Below are 18,239 nucleotides of genomic sequence, written 5' to 3'. Positions count from 1 at the left end.
CTTTTCAAGTCCTTTTACAGACCGTAACTCAGGCTTCCCTACATCAAATCGTGTTCATTGAGCTTCTACTGCACGCAGAGCATCATAACAGGAGATGTGATGGAAGTGAGCTTTGGCACCGACCTTTCTTTGCTCTTTTACTTCAACGCAGCGAGCGAACTACACCCTCTTTCCTCCACTGGCTCGCAAGCACTTCCCCTTCCCCTAGGACTAAGAGGGTTTCCCAGATATCCACCCAGGTGCGCACCCAAAATACGCGCGCCTCCCGAAGAGACAAGAACAAGGTCCGCTGGGAAGTTGACCTTTCACCTCCCCTCCTGATTTACCTCAGCTCACCAATTTTGACGCTAGCAAATGAAACGACGAGGAGAGCTGGAAGGCGGGACTTAGTGTTGCCTGATCGACCCTGATTGGGCCGAGACGGCGTTATGGGGCGGGCCACGCGAGCGGGCAGCGCCCCTTCTCCGGTGGGCGGGGAGAAGCAAGGGCCGCGCGTGCGTGTTAGGGCGGCGGAAGTGGCCGAGGCGGCTACGCGTGCGCGGTGGGCGGAGCGCGGCTCTTCTACCTTCTTTCCTAGCCCAGTCTTTCCCAGTCCTGCCCAGCCGCTTCGGTGCTCGTGTTTCACCGTCTTGTCGCGGAGAGTCGCTGCGCTGGGTTTTCGGGTCGCCATGGCTGGCTACGAATACGTGAGCCCGGAGCAGCTGGCTGGCTTTGATAAATACAAGGTAGCGTGGGCCGGCGGACGCCCCTCTCCCTCGCTGTGGCCGCGCCCAGGCAGCTGAGGGGCTGGCGAGGTCCGTGTCACCTTGTGCCGCGTGGCTCGGGGCGCGCTGGCGGGCGTTATTGCCGGGTCCTGCGAGTCCCGGCGCCGGGGTCGGGGAGCGTGGGAGCACCTTAAGCTCGCTGCCCTGACACGGCGCCCTCCCCGGAGATTTTCTTTTCCTTAGAAGAGCGCTCAACTGTAGTGGAGCGACAGTTATCTTATCTCTTTTTAATAATAATAATTATGACATTATTATTTTAAGCCCCCAGAAAGGATTCTGTTTCCTTCTGTGTTGGAATTGTCTTCGTTTGAATGAACTTTCTACCTGCCTTTCTTGCATACAACTTCAGAGATGGAGATGATCATCTCTCGGATGAGGCCCCGGGAAGGGGGAGTGACTTACCGAGGCCTTACTGTGGGTGCATTCCACTTCTGCTCCCAGGAAAGAGGCTTCCTCAGTGGTGGCTTGTGGCGGTGGGGCTGCCAGATGAAATAGATGTGCACAGGAAGGATTGTATAGTGGAAAGAACGCTGCTTTCGAATGCATGTAAACCTGAAGTCAAAATTTCTTTATTTGGTCCTGGACAAGTCATTTTAACCCCACTCAGCCCCCTCTTTTTTGCTAGTAAACAGGGAATAATAGTTCCTACTCTGTAAAGTGATTATAAGGATTTGAGAAGTGCCTGGCACATAATGAGCGCCTAGTGAATTCTGGCTGTTAAGCTTTTTTCGAAATCTAGTTCCTCTGCATCAATGAATGACTTTGCTAACCTTTTGCCCAAACCTGGAATAAGAGTTTTAAGCTTTCATCCTTGTTACATGTTTATCGTCACAGCTTTAAATGTTACTTCCTCAGATAAGCCTTCCCGAAGCGCCCCTTTTCTCCTTGAATGTTCTGTTTTGGAATTACTCTTTAGTGTGTCTCTTCATTAGAATGTAATGCCCGAGTAATGAGACTTATTTTGTGGACCACCATCGACTGAGCACAGTCGAGTACTAGGCACCTAATAAATAAACATCTGTGGAATGGATGGATTACTGGAAAAATCATGATGGATTTTGTTTAACTGGGATAGAAAAAACTGTAAAGGGCTGTAGAAAGCCATCCAGTTAATGTTTCTTTGCTTTTGAGCAATATTGTGCTACACCATTTTGAACTGAGGTGATGACTTGTCTTAAAATTTTAAGTGGGAAGAGGTTCCAGAGCTGCCTTGGTAACTCAGGGCAGGGTTTTACAACTTTCATTTCAGAAGACTATTTAACCTAGATATCTCTGTTTTGCTTTAAGCTCTATCCCCTTTTTGTTATCTGCTCTGCATTGTAAATATTGACATGTAAAATATTTTTTTCCTTACTAGGGTCTGACTTTCAGAATAATAAAGATAGCTGTTTTATTTGGAACACTGTCTAAGAGGGAATTTCCCTTTTCCTTTCTTATAAGCAATCTTTTCTAGATATATTTTTTCAGCTAGACAGATGCCCTAATTTACCAGTGTAAGTTTTTTGTTCCTATCTCTTTCCCTGTTCTCATATTTTACTCAGTTCCTGTGTCTGACAGCAGATTTCCTATGTCCCAGAAAACAAAGGTCAATTTAGCAAGTGTCCAATGTTCACTAAAATACTATTTGTTGATGTTATTTTAGTTACAGTGAGGCTTCCTTGGAAAAAAAAAGAGCACAAATTTATAACCTAAACATTCTTCTAGTAAAGGGTTTTGTACTCAGTACTATATTTATATTAAAAATATGAATCCAAGGGTGTCCAAAGGAAGAATATGTGTGGTCAGTTTTGCTGGAATGTGAATTGCACACAGAGATCTTTTCTTTCTGTCATTGCATTCCATTGTGTGGTCTTCAGATAGTAAGTGCTTTATAAGCTCATTGAATTAAAACATTCTTTTCCCCACCACACATGGTAAAGAGTCAAAACACTCAAAAGAGATTTTAATTCCCTGGTGTGACCCTTCATAATAAAGCAAAGAGATGTAGAGAAAAATTAATACTATAAAAGCAGCTGTGGAAAAATTACTTTTGAACCAATTTAATTTCTTTATCTTCCCTTGAGGTACACCTGAGAGCTACAGTTGGAAAGCTGGCAGTTACATTGAATAGCTACTGAAAGGAATGCACACACAGGAGGGTAATTAGGTTTCCCTAGTAAGAAACTGCAAGGTAATTGATTTTTAGTACAGAAGAAAGCATGGCATGGATTCTATGTTATATCCCTCTTAACATTTGTATTCTCCATTGTGGTACGTAATACAATTCTGTTAAACAGGCTGAATCATTAGTTAATTGTCTGCTTTCTCTTTTAGAATATGAGCTCTAGGAGGGCAGGCTGATAGTTGCCTTGTTTAGAATAATCAAGGTCTAAGCCCAGTAATGTGAACAGAAGAGGTACTTAATAAATATTGAAGGAATGAAAATGGAAAAGAATACCATTTTGGAAGTATGTAAAAGGAGCTGTACAGCTGGATATTAAAAGGATACTCTTGCATTTTGACAGTGAAGATGTCAGCCACATCTACCAGTGTTCTTTGTTGCTTAATAATGTAACTTCAGATAATCATGCTCATCATGATACCTACCATGCCTCCCCTCCCCCATCTTTTCTTTTGGATGGGTCTTTGTAGTTGAGGGATTTTTCCCACTTATTTTAAGGGTGAAATTGCTCTTGTGGTTTGCACATTTGATCTAGGGAAGGCATAATTTTGATAGTGTAGCAGCTAGTTTCAAGTTGTATCATTTTGCTTCAGAGAGGAAGTATTTGGTGAAATAACCTTGTTTGGTTTCAAGAATATAATAATGAATTGGTTTCTGCTATTTCAGTAATTACTTTGGCTGTCAGTAATCATCTAATTACAGGAATTGTGATAATTGTGAATTTATTAGTATTAAGTTAAGAGGTTGTAAAGAGACTCCGCATCTTAATGGCAATGCTGAAGAACCAGAATCCAATCTGGCCTTCAGCCTTCCTTGTTTTTTATTTTGTTTATTCAGCAAGCGTTTATGGAGGGACCACTGTATGAGACATGGCATTGGGGCTGCAAAGTTAAGCTAAACTGAAATTCTTGACTTTAGAGAACCTAATTTGGTGGCATATGGACATGTAAATAAATAGTTATAAATAGTAAGTGCAGTCAGTAAGTGCTGGGTGCTATGGAAGAAGAGAGGATGCAGCTTCCAGGGAGTAGGGATGAGAGTGAGGGTGTGTGCTGAGAGAGATTTCTGAGGGGAAGGAGGTGGCAGAGCTTAGTATAGAAATTTGAAGGCTAACTATTACCATGGGAAAGGGAGAAAAGACATCACAGGTGATCAGTGGAGTATAAAGAGATGGCAGGCCTTGAGAAAGTATATTCTGGGAACTACAAGAAATTAGAAAAGGTGTTAAGGCAAAATGGTGGAGTGGCAGAATATAAGACTGAAGAGGAAAGAGGGGTCCTGGCAGAAGTGGATGAGTTTTTTTTTTTTTTTTTTAATTTGTTCTAATTAGTTGCACATGACAGCAGAATGCATTTCAATTTATAGTACACATATAGGGCACAATTTTTCATGTCTCTGGTTGTATACAAAGTAGAGTCACACTATTCATTTCTTTATACATGTACTTAGGGTAATGATGGCCATCTCATTCCACCATCTTTCTTTTAAAAAAATATTTATTTATTTTTGCATTACAATTCTTAGCCACCATCTTTCTTATCCCCATGCCCCCTCACTTCCCCTCCCTCCCCTTTGCCCTATCTAAAGTTTCTCCCTCCCATGCTCCCTCCTGTCCCCCCATTATGGATCAGCATCCACATATCAGAGAAAACATTTGGCCTTTGTTTTTTGGGAATTGGCTTACTTCCCTTAGCATGATATTCTCCAACTCCATCCGTTTACCTGCAAATGCCATGATTTTATTCTCTTTTAATGCTGAATAATATTCCATTGTGTATATATACCACAGTTTCTTTATCTATTCATCTATTGAAGGGCATCTAGGTTGGTTCCATAGTTAGTTCCATAGTTTTTTTGCTGCTATAAACATTGATGGGGATGCCTCACTATAGTAAGTCCTTTGGGTATAAACTTAGGAGTGGGATAACTGGGTCAAATGGTGGTTCTGTTCCAGGTTTTCTGAGGAATTTCCATACTGCTTTCCATAATGGTTGCACCAATTTGCAGTCCCACCAGCAATGTATACGTGTGCCTTTTCCCCCATATCCTTGTCAGCACTTATTGTTGTTTGTATGCTTTTTAAAAATATTTTTTTTAAGTCATTGATAGACCTTTATTTATTTATATGTGGTGTTGAGAATTGAACCCAGTGCTTCACATATGCCAGGCAAGTGCTCCACTGCTCAGCCCCAGCCCCAGCCCCAGCCCCAGCCCCAGCCCTGTTGTTTGTATTCTTAATAGCTGCCATTCTGACTGGAGTGAGATGAGATCTTAGAGTAGTTTTGATTTGCATTTCTCTAACTGCTAGAGATGTTGAACATTTTTCATATATTTGTTGATTGATTGCATATCATCTTATGAGAAGTATCTGTTCATTTCCTTGGCCCATTTATTGATTGGGTTATTTGGTTTTTTTGGTGTTAAGTATTTTGAATTCTTTATATATCCTAGAGATGAATGCTCTATCTGATGTGTGTGTTAAAGATTTTCTCCCATTCTGTAGGCTCTCTCTTCTCCTCACTGATTGTTTCTTTTGCTGAGAAGAAGCTTTTCAGTTTGAATCCATCCTATTTGATGGATTTTATTTCTTTCGCTATAGGAGTTTTATTAAGGAAGTCGGATTCTAATCCGACATGATGAAGATTTGGGCCTACTTTTCTTCTATTAGGAGCAGAGTCTCTGATCTAATTTCTAGGTCCTTGATCCACTTTGAGTTGAGTTTTGTGCATGGTGAGAGATAGGAGCTTAAGAGGTAGGAGTGATCTGAAGACCTTTAGGATGCTCCTGTATTGAAACTATATTGAAACTGTTGAAGGCTTGCATCAAGGCAGTGGGGATAGGAAAGAGAAAGTGAGGATTCTAAAGGTAGAAGTAAAATCTGTTAAACTCACTTACCGAATTTGTCTACCAGATTGTTTAATTTGACCCTTACTTTGTTTCAAAAACTAGGATCTTCCCCATAAAAGTCCAGATTTCAGGATGCTCTTTAAATATCAGGATGTTGGACAACACTGTTCCTGAACTTCCTCTATCAGCTGAAGCTGAATAGTGCTTGGTCTTAATTTTTTTAAAATGGAAAATTTCCCCCTAGTTTGCCATTTCTCTCCTAGTCCAGGTATTTCACGCAGGTCTGCTTTGTCCAGTTTACCTGCTTGATCCTTTGCTCCTCGATTTAAGATTGACAGATGTGATGATTAACAAGCTGGAGTTGGTTTTTTTGCGGGGGTATGCCATACAAAAGGTAAGGAGTCTGGAATGACTAAGGATTTGTGATGATTGGGTGGATAGAGGTGGCAGTCATTGAGGCAGGGTTTGTGAAGAACTATGCTATAATGCTTTTTAGAACATTATTTTTACAAGCCAGGAGTGGTGGTGCAGGCCTATAATCTTAGTGACTTGGAGGCAGAAGGATTGCAAGTTAAGACCAGCCTTAGCAATTTATTGAGGTCTTGTCTCAAAATAAAAAATAAAAAGGGATGGGGTGGCTCTGTGGTAAAGCCTCCCTGGGTTCAATCCACAGTACCAACCAACCAACCAACCGACAAACAAATAAATAAATGTTTTTGTAGTAATCTTGGCAGAGCACTTCTGTTACATGGGACCACAGGAAGGTGTGGTTTATGGATTTGGAATTCAAATGAAGTAATATCTTGATCTAAAGAACTATCATTTGTGGATGAGTTGTCCCCTACTAGAGAAAATTTTTGTAACACTCTTAAAGATTACAACACTTTTCCTCTTGAGCCATAGTAGAAATAGTATGAGAAATTCTTGATCTTTTGATTTTCATTTATTATGATGTAAGCTGATACAATACAGTGTTAATTATGACATTACCTGGATGTTAACAGTTAATTCAAGCATAACTTGTCTTTAGTTATACCTTGGTTACCTTATTTCTTTTCTGTAAGTACAATAATAAGGCTTGAACAATAATCTAGTGGTCTTAGGTAAAGATTTGCAAATGTCTCATACAAAGAATTGTTTTCTGCAATTGGCAGAGATGGAGGAATCTTCCTGAAGGAGCAAAAGAAGGATAGGTGGGAAAATTCTGCAGAGTGAAAGAGAGATTCAGTGGCAGGGAGAAGATTACTACAGCTTCAGGTGCTTCACAGTGGAAACATCTCAAGTGGATCTTTCTTACCTTCTGGAATATCAGTTCACCAATGATGGCTTGTTTCTTTAATTGCTGTAATGATTAAAATTTACAAACTTTGCTGAATAAGAGTTTTCCCACTGGGGAAAGATGTTCCAGTCAGAGAGAACTATGGGAACTGAGACACAGAGGCCCAAAGACCATCGCATGTTAGAAGCAAAAAGAAGTGGTGGGACAGATATGTGAGGGACAGACTGAGGAAAGAAAATTTGCAGTTACAGAGCAACATCACCCTAAATACCAAAGAATCGTAATGATAGAAGACATTTATATACCATATGCTATATGCCTTGCATTGCTTGAAGTAAGTGCCTTACATATATTTCATTTAATATTCACAATGGGACTATTATTTTACCTGTTTCACTGAGGCACAGAATTTAAGTAATTTTTTCGAGATCCCACAACTAATAAATAGTGGAGCTGATATTTGACCCCAGGCAGTCAGGATCTGAAGTCATGTTCTTCATGCTGTGCTGCCTCTTAAACTAAGAATGAAATGTAAACTCTGCCCTGTTGGTACTGACTGTTTTTGTTGAAGATGTATAACCATGCTTCTGTAGTTTGTATGATGTTCTAATTTTCACTTTAAACTGCACAGAATAAATGAAAAATTTAAAAAAAGGATATATAAATATGCAAATAAAGACCTTCAGTGACATGCTTAATTGAATGTGTCTAATGTTTACAAATGTACAGTGGGGGGAAAAAAACTTTGATTTTATTTAGTCTCTCCCCGGTTTTAAAATTAGTAGATACAGGTGGGCTTGTATTTACTAGTCATGCATTAGTTGAATATAGTGGTCCCCCTTATCCATAGGAGATATATTCTAAGACCTTCAGTGAACATCTGAAACCTCAGATAGTATTGAATCTTAAATACAGTATGTTTTTTCCTATACATGTATACAAACCTATGATAAGTTTTATTTATAAATTAGGCACAGCAAGAGTTTCACAACTATAATAATAAAATGGAAGAATTATGACAATATACTATAATAAAAGTTATGTGAATGTGGTCTCTTTCTTAAAATATCTCATACCATACTCATTCGTCTTGTAATGATGTGAGATGATACAATGCCTGTCTGATGAGATGAAGTGAGGTGAATGTCATAGCATTGTGCTGTAGTGTTAGGCTACTGTGTAAGTGTTACTTTAATATAATCAATGTGAGTTGCAATAGTTGATTTGAAAACAAAGACAGCTAATAAGTGATTAATGGGTAGTATATACAGAATATGCTAGACAAAGGGATGATTAACATCCTGCCTAGGAAGGATAAAATTATTGTTTTATTTCTGGAAATTTCCGTTTCATATTTACTGACCATAGTTGACCAAAACCATGGAAGGTGAAACTGTGAATAAGGGGAGACTGCTATATTAACATTTAATTTACGATTAGCTCTAATTGAGATAAAAGGTTTTTTATTAAGCAGTTAGTTTTGGGACTAATATTTAGTTAAAAAGAACCCACATGGTAGCTGTGTGATCTTTAGCAGATGAACTATCTTTCTAACCACTTTCCTTTTCCGTGAAAAGGGAGAGTACCTATTTAAAACTGAAAGAGTTGGACTGGGGATGTGGCTCAAGCGGTAACATGTTTGCCTGGCATGCGCGGGGTGCTGGGTTCCATCCTCAGCACCACATAAAATAAAATAAAGATGTTGTATCCACTGAAAACTAAAAAAATAAATATTAAAAAAAAAAGTTCTCTCTCTCTCTCTCTCTAAAAAAAAAAAAACTGAGTTAGTATTTTGCAAAGTGCCTGGTACATAATGCCAAATTAGTGTTAAGTAAATAAAAACAAAATTTGATATTTGTGCTTCCCTGCTTATTGACATTAGGTAGCATATAACATGCACATATACACACACCTCCAGGAGATGATACCAAGAGAAAGTGTGTTTTAGGAAAGGAAGTAAAGGATTGCAACTTAAAGGGCAGATGAAAAGAATAATGAGAGATTTAAGTCTAGCTTGGGTCCCATGACCAATCTTTACTTTCTGATTTCTTCTCCTTTTTCATCATGTAGAGTAGTACAACAGGCAAAATAAATATTTTTTTTTCTCAAATACTGCATAAAGATATGCAGTGTTTACCATGTGTTTAATATCCAGATTCCTCAACAAATAGTTCCTTCACTAAATTACCTCTCCTTTTCTTACCTTTTCATCTCCTGCTAGAGCTTAAGTCTAGCAAGTGAACCTATTTGTCACCATAACTTTTTAAAAATTTTCTCCTTGCTCTAACTAATCTTATCACCCTCTTCTCTCTGACTTATTAGTAGGTATAAATGGCAGAATTCACTGAAATGAGTGAATACTCATAATTCACTGAGTCATGTTCTCTGTGGGTGTAGCTTCTAAAGATTTGTATTGATAAAAAATACTGTAAGAAACTTTTTATTTGTTTTGGAATTAATGTACCCCCTCTTTGCACTTTAAGTTTAGATTTGTGGTTTTCATATCTTAGTAGATTATAGCACAATGCCACCTTGCATTTAGTAGGCATTTAATGAATTCTTGCTGAATTTTATTATATTATACCTCTTGCTTAAAGTGCAGATTTGAAATCATCAAAAGGAGATTTAAAGGTTGATCACTAAACTGTTGCTGGTGGCTTATCTTTCAGACCAGGAGTTGAATAAATTTTTTGTTTCTTTTTACTAGAATAGCTATCTTATATCAAAATTGCCAGAAGAGCTTGTTAAAAGATAGATTGCTTGGTCCCATTCCCCCGGTGTCTTATTCTGTAGATATATCAGGATACGCCACAGTTTGCATCTGATTAGGCTACTATATTTTGAAAACCATCACATCAAAGAAATAGTCAATTGTATTGCATTCTGAAGAGCAGTTAAGAAAAACCAAGAAATCAATGTAAAACAATAAGAAGTTACATTCTATGATGTTTGTTCCTATGTTAGCTCTCAGACATCAGATAGACTTGATTTTGAGCCTCAAGATATCTCAAGACAGTGGAGATGGGGATGTAGCTCAGTTAGAGTATGTGCTTCTTATGCATGAAGCCCTGGGTTCTGTCCCCAGCACTTCCCGCCTGTTCCATTTAAAAGAAAAAAAAAAAGTTTTGTCTGTATGAATAAAATGGTGGAGGCAATTAAACAAAGAAAGGTATCTCTTGTTAGAAAAGATGATGTAGAATGCTGAGTGAAATAAGCCAATCCCCAAAAACCAAAGGCCGTAGGTTTTCTCTGATAAGTGGATGCTGATCCATAGTGTGATGGCTAGGAAGGGAGGAATGAAGGAACTTTGGATTGTGCAGAGGGGAGTGAGGGGCAGGGAGGGTCTGTGGGGATGGGAGGGACTATAGAATAAGACAGACATTATTCTGTATACATGTATGATTACACTACTGGTGTGACTGCAACATGTACAGCCAGAGGAATGAGAAGTTGGGCACCATTTGTGTACAGTGTGTCAAAATGCATTCTATTGTCATGTATAACTAATTAGAACAAACTTTAAAAATTAAAAAAAGATGATGTAGTACTTTCAGAAATGTATATTACTTTTAAAAAATGTCTCTCAACAGCATATAGATTGTTCATTCATTCTTGCACTCTTCCTCATTGGTTTTCTGAACACAGCTCACTTGATTCTACATACTTTGGGCCTATTAGTTTTCTATTGCTGAATAACAAATTCCCACAGACTTGGTGTTATGAAGTAACACATTTATTGCCTCAGTTTCTGGGTCAAGAGTCTGGGCATTGATTAGATGACTGTTCTGCTCAGATACCCTCCAGGCTGTATTCGGAGCTCAGGATCCTTTTCTGTATGTTCACGCCATTGATGTTTGCTTGTTGAAGGTCAATGGGAGGCCTTCTCTCCAGACTGCTAAGATAGAGTATTGGGTAGTGGAATATAATCATGGAGGTGATGTTTTGCTTCCTTTGCCATGTGATGTGTCCTAGTCAAGTCAATAACATCCTTCACCTTTTCTATATTCTCTATTGGTTAGAAGCAAGTCACAGGTTTCACCTTCAAGGAGGTGAAATGAACCATCCAGAAGATTGATTATATATAGTGTGACTTGTTGAGGTTTGCCTTAGGATGTGTCTACCACAAATTGGAAGAGAGAAAGATGTGTATTGGAAGAACATTGGACCTAGGTACATCATGATTATATTCCAGCCAGGATAGGGTAGTCTGGTTTAAAACAAAGGGATCAGTTTTGTAGAAGTCCTCTGAGATGACTTGATCTTTATTGGACACAGAAAGGACTTGCAGTTTAGACCTTTCTGTTTATTAGTTACATTAATCTCTGAATTTTATAATCTCTTCATCTGTAAAACAGGGGATATTTACCTTATCTATTTTATAAAAATAAAATGAGGAAGCAGATAAAATTGGTTATTGTGATAGGAAGATAGTAAAGGCTCTATTCTCTTTAATATATCTATTGAGTAGAAGAAATACATATCAGAGGAAATTAGATTATAGACAGTAGAGCATTACTTGGTCTGATTCATAATTTGCCCAAAGCTCTGTACTTAGCACATGAACATAGAAGCATGTCAGTTCAGTTTTCTTATTAGTACACAGAAGGGATTTAAATATAGTACTTAGATAAGGGAAATACTTTTAGGCCTAGGAGGCAGTTTCATCCTTTTCCTTTTTATTAGAGTCAATTTCCTTCTTTCTTTTTTTTTTTTTCAAATCCTGAGTTTGAATTTTTATTTTTATTTTTTTCCATTTTTTAAAATTTGTTTTAATTAGTTATACATGACAGTAGAATGCACTTATATACTTTGATGTATCATACATAGATGGGATATAATTTCTCATTTTTCTGAGTATACATATTGTCAATTTCCTTCTTAATGGTAGACTCATTTCTTATGTCCTTCTCAAAACACACACATCAAATAGATCTTTGTTCATTCATATTCAATAAACATATTGAGCATGTTTAATTTGCAAGCCACTGGGCTATGGATTCTTAAGAAATTTAGATACAGTTCCTCTTGAGGGTAAGTGTGAGAAAGCACTAAGGTTTATTGATTATAGATATAATAGATGCTTTATATCTATTACCCTTAAGAATCTTATGCTTTAGGAAGGGAGATAAGACGCAGGCAGAAATAATATTGTGCTGGGTCCCCAGTAAATATTTAATTTTTGAATGAATGAATGTAAGAAACATAAAAAGATATCTCAAAAAATTGCTCTTTTTCAGGGTCCCAGGGAGATTGAGAGACTCCTATTTAATGTCAGGTTGACCATTTCCAAGCTGTGTAACTGAGTGACTCTGGGCAGATTATGTAAGCTGCCTTACTAGGTAGGACACATCATATGGTAAAGGTGCTAGGATTTAAAAAATAAAAAGGTGCTGAGATTGAACCCAGAGCTTTGCACATGCCAGGCAGGTGCTGTATCATGAGCCCCAGCCCTTCTCTTTTCTCTTTTTTTTTTTAATGTACAAATGATATGCAGGTCTTCAGTATATAAATTAATGGATTTTTACCAATATATGTACACATGTAACCACCACCCAGATCATGATACAGAATTATTTCTAGCACCTTTAGAAGCCCTGCAATTCAGTCCCTCTCACCAAACTACTATTTTGATTTATCTTGCTATAATTTTATCAGTTTTTTTTTTGCAAATGCTTAGTATACATTTATTAATGCATATGCCAGAGATCGCATCATACTATGCATTTGGAAAAGTCATTAACAAAGCAATTGCCTAAGAGTTTAACACAAATTAGCCAATCTCACTGGTCTGGGTGTTTTCACACCCAGTAGCAGAATGGTTCTGAGAAAGATGACACTACTCAATCTGTTCTTTAACATATTAGGCCAGCTTGTTTACAAAACAATCGATGTAATAGGTTCTTGTTTCTGCATGTGTAGGTAGTCCACTAACAGTTATGACCATAAATTACAATTACTATTCTGTAACCAAGGAGTTAGGCACAGATTCCAAAAAGGCAAATCCTAAAACTCCAGAAAATGCAATATTCATAAGCTATTTCATAATTAAAAAAAAACAATGTTGGGATATCAATGTACTAAGCTGTGTTGTTTTCCTATTGAATATGATGCATTTTGGGCTTATAAATAACAAACTGAAAAAGCTGCTTACAATTTTGCATTTTGTCCTTTCACTAAATAGATGAATACGTGAATTTTGGCTCCAGTGCAATATATAGTAATGCTGCATTCAGTATAAATCAGAGTTTTTTTTTAACAAAAGAAACATTTAACTGATTATAGTCATAACTGTCAGAGGGAAATTACTAACAGAACAGTTATTCTATAACATTTCTAAACCATTAAGCCTATGACTTTCCAAAGAATAATTATGGTAAAGCTGAGACATAATGCTATGTGGCAAATGCATCAACTTACCTTTTTTTTTTTTTTTTTTTTTTTAACAAATGTGATGTGACCTTGGCAGTTTTAAAGAACATAGATTTGTCAATATATCAAACGTTAACAAACTATTTAGCATTGCTTTGTGTAAGTTTGGTTTAATAGCATTTCTTCACAGTGATATTTCAGAAAGGTTGGAAACTGGTCAGCATAAAATATTTCCCACCTTTTCTATTTTAATTTGTATGCAAAAATCATCACAATATATCTGCAACTATAAAATTACAAATACTTTCTAGAAGTCACTGCATTTCTAGTTATGGTAGAAAAGGGTATTTACTCAGATGAATGAGGTAAGGCTAAAACAGAAGTTGAGTGACAAATGATTTCTGATGGTGCCATATAAACTAATGTAACAAAGATAACTAATGGACAAACTTAAAAAAAACTTTTCATTTGTTTCATGGCTAAGAAATTGGTAATGAGATGAAATAAACATTTAAAGAGAATCTTGATATTTCACTTTACATCATAATTTTGGCACTTCATGGAACATTGATTTCCCAAAGACCAGAATTGGTAATAAAAGTTCAGCAGGTTTTGCACATACCTTGTAGACATTGTACTTGAGTACTGGCAAACAGTGAAACATAGTGAAATAAACATTCCCATGTATTTGCACATGCATGCAGTAGTCAAACAAAGAGTTTATGGATTCTCAAAGATATTTCAGTATTTGTTTCAAGCACTCTCTTCAGTAGATCTTGTTTCAGATTTAAGTCTTACAAATTCTTTAGCAACATCATCGTTGGTCCTCTGAGAGAGTATTCTGAGGATAGTCAAACCAGTTTCATCCATGGAGACATTTTTCAAAAGAGGATACCAAGCCCCGTAGCTTCCTTTTTCAGCTATGTTCTGTAGTTGAATTACTGTCATTCCAATAACTCGATCTTCTCGGGCAAAGCAGTAATCCTTAACTGACAGGTGAAGTTCATAAGCCCCTGGACGGTTTTCATTACCTAGAACGAACTGAAATGTTTCATTATACTTTGGTGACCATGTGTTGCTTTTTGTCTTTGTGCCTTGTTTTCTCTTCTTGTCTCCAAGGTTGGGACCCAGTAGGCAAACTTCCACAAAGGGGCGGAACATTGCTGAGGTCTGCCAGTTTAGGTCATTAATAGCAATCACTTTTACAGTGACCTTATGCTCTCCAGTTCCTGGGGTTGCAGTGACATCCACGTGAACAGATATCTGACCCACTGCATCTTTGGAGGAGTGACAGGTCCTGGAGAGGTTCTGGTGCCAAAGAAAGCCTAGAGGTGACAAGATGTTCAGCCTCAATTTTATCAGTTTTTGATGTTCATTCAAATGGAGCCTGTAAAGCACATTATGTTTAGTGTTTTGCTTCTTTCACTCACTATTATGTCTCATACATCTTTACCTGTCTTCTTATCTTCTGGGGCTCACCTTCAACATCCCCTCCTAAGAGAAGCTTTTTCTGACTACTCTGACTTAACACACTCCCCTTCCTAGGGACACCACAAAAATTATTTCAAATGGGAGACTTCAAAGAACTGATTTATTTTCTCACAGTTCTGGAGGCTTGAAATCTGGAAAATCAAGATATTGGTAGAGCCACACTCCCTCCAAAAGCTCTGGGAAAAATATTTTCTTGCCTCTGAGCTTCTGGTGGCTCCTGATACTCCTTGGTGAATGATAGTATGACTCTAATATTGACTTCTCTCCTTTTGTGTCTTCTTACACAACACCCTGTTTATTTCCTTTATAGTGTTTTTTTCTCAACTTGTGATTATTTAGTTGTTTTTCTTCTTACCATAGTTTGTATACTGGATTAATTCAGGAAACATTTTGGTTTTCACCAGTGTTGTCCCACATTTAGCATAGTCTTTGGCAAAATCCATAGGCCTCAGTCATAAATATTTGTTGACCCACTGAAAGAATGAGTTCTGCTTTATTTCCTGACTTGGACTAAAGTTAAAGAAAAAAAGTTTTGAGACTTTCTGGTATTGGCAAAATGTTATTTTAAGATAATCCTGGCACTAAGACTATGGAAAATTTCCTTTGTAAGATAGACATAATTGCATTGGATGACATGGAATTCTGTACCTAAATAAAAATTATTAAATGTAGTAATGACAGTCTTGAGAAAAGGCTTAAAAGTTCTGTCTTGATTAGCATTTTTATAGACTTAAGGGAAGGCATTGTTAGCATGAGCAGATTTGTAGGCTGAAAGTTATGAGGACATAACTGTTTCCTTGGGTAACTGAGTCAGGAGCCAAAAAAATCTGGAGAGGGTAGAAAACTTTATCTCAGAATCATAGCCTTTGCAACAGGAGTCCCCTGTGTTTCTTCTTTGCTGGCAAAGCAATAAATATTTTTCCTTTTTTTCAAGATTTTGTCTTCGTTACTGTATTGGCATTGTAGATGAGGACTGAGCTTTTGGTAACACTCTCCAACAAGTTAATCAAACTCAAGGAGCGGGTATGGGAACCCAATGTATAGCTAGTAGGTCAGAAGCACAAGTAAGACAACCTGGGGCTTGTGATTGACTTCTAAAGTGGGGGGCAGGGTAGTCTTGGAGACTGGATCCTCCAGGTACATATTAGAGTAGAATTGTGTAGACACCCAGCTGGTGGTGTCCCCTGCAGAATCAGTTGCTTGCTGGGTTTGTGAACATGGTGTCAGAACCCTGTTTTGAGAGTATAACAGGAGAAACTGAGTTCTAGGTTGGCCCCCCCCTCCCCAATATTTTCAGAATGCATTTTAGTCAATTTGCAAGAGTTCAACTAACCAAAAAGTTCATTAATCAAAACTTCAGACGGGGTTAGTTGTGCATGCCTGTAATTCAGTGACTAGGAATGCTGAAACAAGAGAATCACAAATTTGAGATCAGCTTTAGTTGTTAAAATGGCCTGTATACAGGACAATAGTCTTAAATTGCAACAGTCAACTTCATATTCCTATAGAGCAGGATGGCTTAGCAGTTCATACTGGAAAGGCCAGGGGGCCACATGACTGCAAAGCTGTGCATACATACATAATATTATGTCTGCTGAGTAATTTTGTTGCCACTGAAAATTAATGAGTATTTTGAGCAGCATGTGGTGTTGAGGAAGAAAAAAGACTCATAGTCATGCTGTTATCTCCACTCAGGTACCATTTGAAATATTCCTTTTGCCCTGGATCAACTTTTGTGTTGGATTAACAACAAATTGGATTGTCTGTTGCTGGGGTTGTCAAACAAAGCCCCCAAGCCACCTGTTTTTATGAATAAAGTTTTATTAAAATAGGCCATGCTTATTATCTTATATATTTTCTGTTACTGCTTTCTGGTTTCAGTGACAGTGTTGTATATTTGTTACAGAGATTATTGGCTTCCATATCCTAAAATATTTACTATTTGGCTTATACAGAAAAAACTCTCCAATCCTTGATTGTCCAATCCCTAGACATAGCTGATGAGAGAGGCTGGAACCATGGCAAAAGAGGAGAAACCAAAGGGATATAGAAATGGACGAAGGGAAGTTTAGGTATGGTAGGGAGAGCTATCTCCAAATATTTGAAGGACTGTTTTTATAAGAAAAATTAGACCCTTGTCTGCTTATATTTGTGGAGCAAAATGAAAACACAGGATAGAAAATATAGGGTGGAGAGGATTTGTTAGTTTACAGAGAATTTTTAATACTGGATTGGGTTGCTTCTAGAAGGTACAAATTTTGATTTGTTTTGGTAACTAGAAGTCCAGATTTCTGTTTTACCTGTTCTCCTAGAAGAGGGTAAGACACACAATGGAGTATTAGGTTAGAGGTCCTCTGAGCATGCTTATGATTAGAGATTTTTTTTGCTTTGAAATGATTCTCTCCAACTCAGGCTATGATCCTTGATCATTTTTCCAGGGCCTAATGCATTGTAGAGCCAAGGAAGTCACGCTGGGTGTTAACTGGTTTAGATAGCAGGTTCAGGTTTCTGGTATATGCACAATAGAAGTATATTCAACAAACATTAATAAGTACTTTTAATTTATTAAATTAATTTAATTTAATTCAATAAATACCCTTAATTTATTAATGAATACCTTAGCACCTTTAAAAATTGTATTTTTTTTCCTGATACATATGGAAGGTTTAAGTTATTCTTCCTCCTGTTGATTCACTAGACCGTGTAGAGTTTCTTTGTTTATATCAAGTGATGTATAACCTTAAGAAATAGTCAGATGTGTAAGGCTAGAGTACTTAGTGTTGTTTAGGTTTATTGTTTGGTGCCTTTTATAATCTCATTAATCTTTCTTGCTGTACTTGAGTTCTCATCAGCTATTATTGAATGTCAAATAATTGAAATCCAGGTAGGCAAACAGGTCTTCTTGTATTTAACTCTGTATTCTTTACTTGTACTGGTCCTCTGAAATAGAAATTTAGAAATAAAGTTTCCGAATTTAAAAAGAGTTTTTCATGTCAATATACTGTCAGTTCAGGACCTCCCCTGCCCCATATTAGGGATTGGACCCAAGGGAGCTCTGCCACTGAACTACATCTCCAGCCCTTTTTTATTTTGAGACAGGGTCTTGCCAAGTTGCCCAAGTTGGCCTGGAACTTACTATCCTCCTATCTTATGCCTCATTTGTGGGATTATAGATGTGTACTACCACATCTGGCTCATAAAGGACTTTCTTCTAGGTCTAAATTAAAATTATGGAAAACTACTGAATGAGACTCATTCAATAAACATTTGAATTAAGAACATTGTACTTTGTGTACTGTATTAAGCATTCATGTGATACATTAATCTT

General features: G+C 37.5%; 1 protein-coding gene across 1 annotated transcript in view; it reads left to right on the top strand.

Moving 5' to 3' along the window:
• The first annotated feature begins 516 nt into the window (after window positions 1–516).
• The window catches only part of SELENOI (selenoprotein I), a 51,005-nt gene continuing 33,282 nt past the window's right edge, over window positions 517–18,239 (top strand). The window contains exon 1 of the mRNA XM_081264521.1: window positions 517–725. Within this exon, the coding sequence (XP_081120647.1) occupies window positions 669–725 (57 nt within the window). The 5' untranslated portion in view covers window positions 517–668. The remainder of the gene's footprint in view (window positions 726–18,239) is intronic.

The sequence above is a fragment of the Spermophilus citellus genome, assembly GCF_964194105.1.
Source record: "Spermophilus citellus genome assembly, chromosome: 13".
In the NCBI taxonomy this organism is placed as follows: domain Eukaryota; kingdom Metazoa; phylum Chordata; class Mammalia; order Rodentia; family Sciuridae; genus Spermophilus; species Spermophilus citellus.
This window is presented reverse-complemented; position numbering and strand designations above follow the sequence as displayed.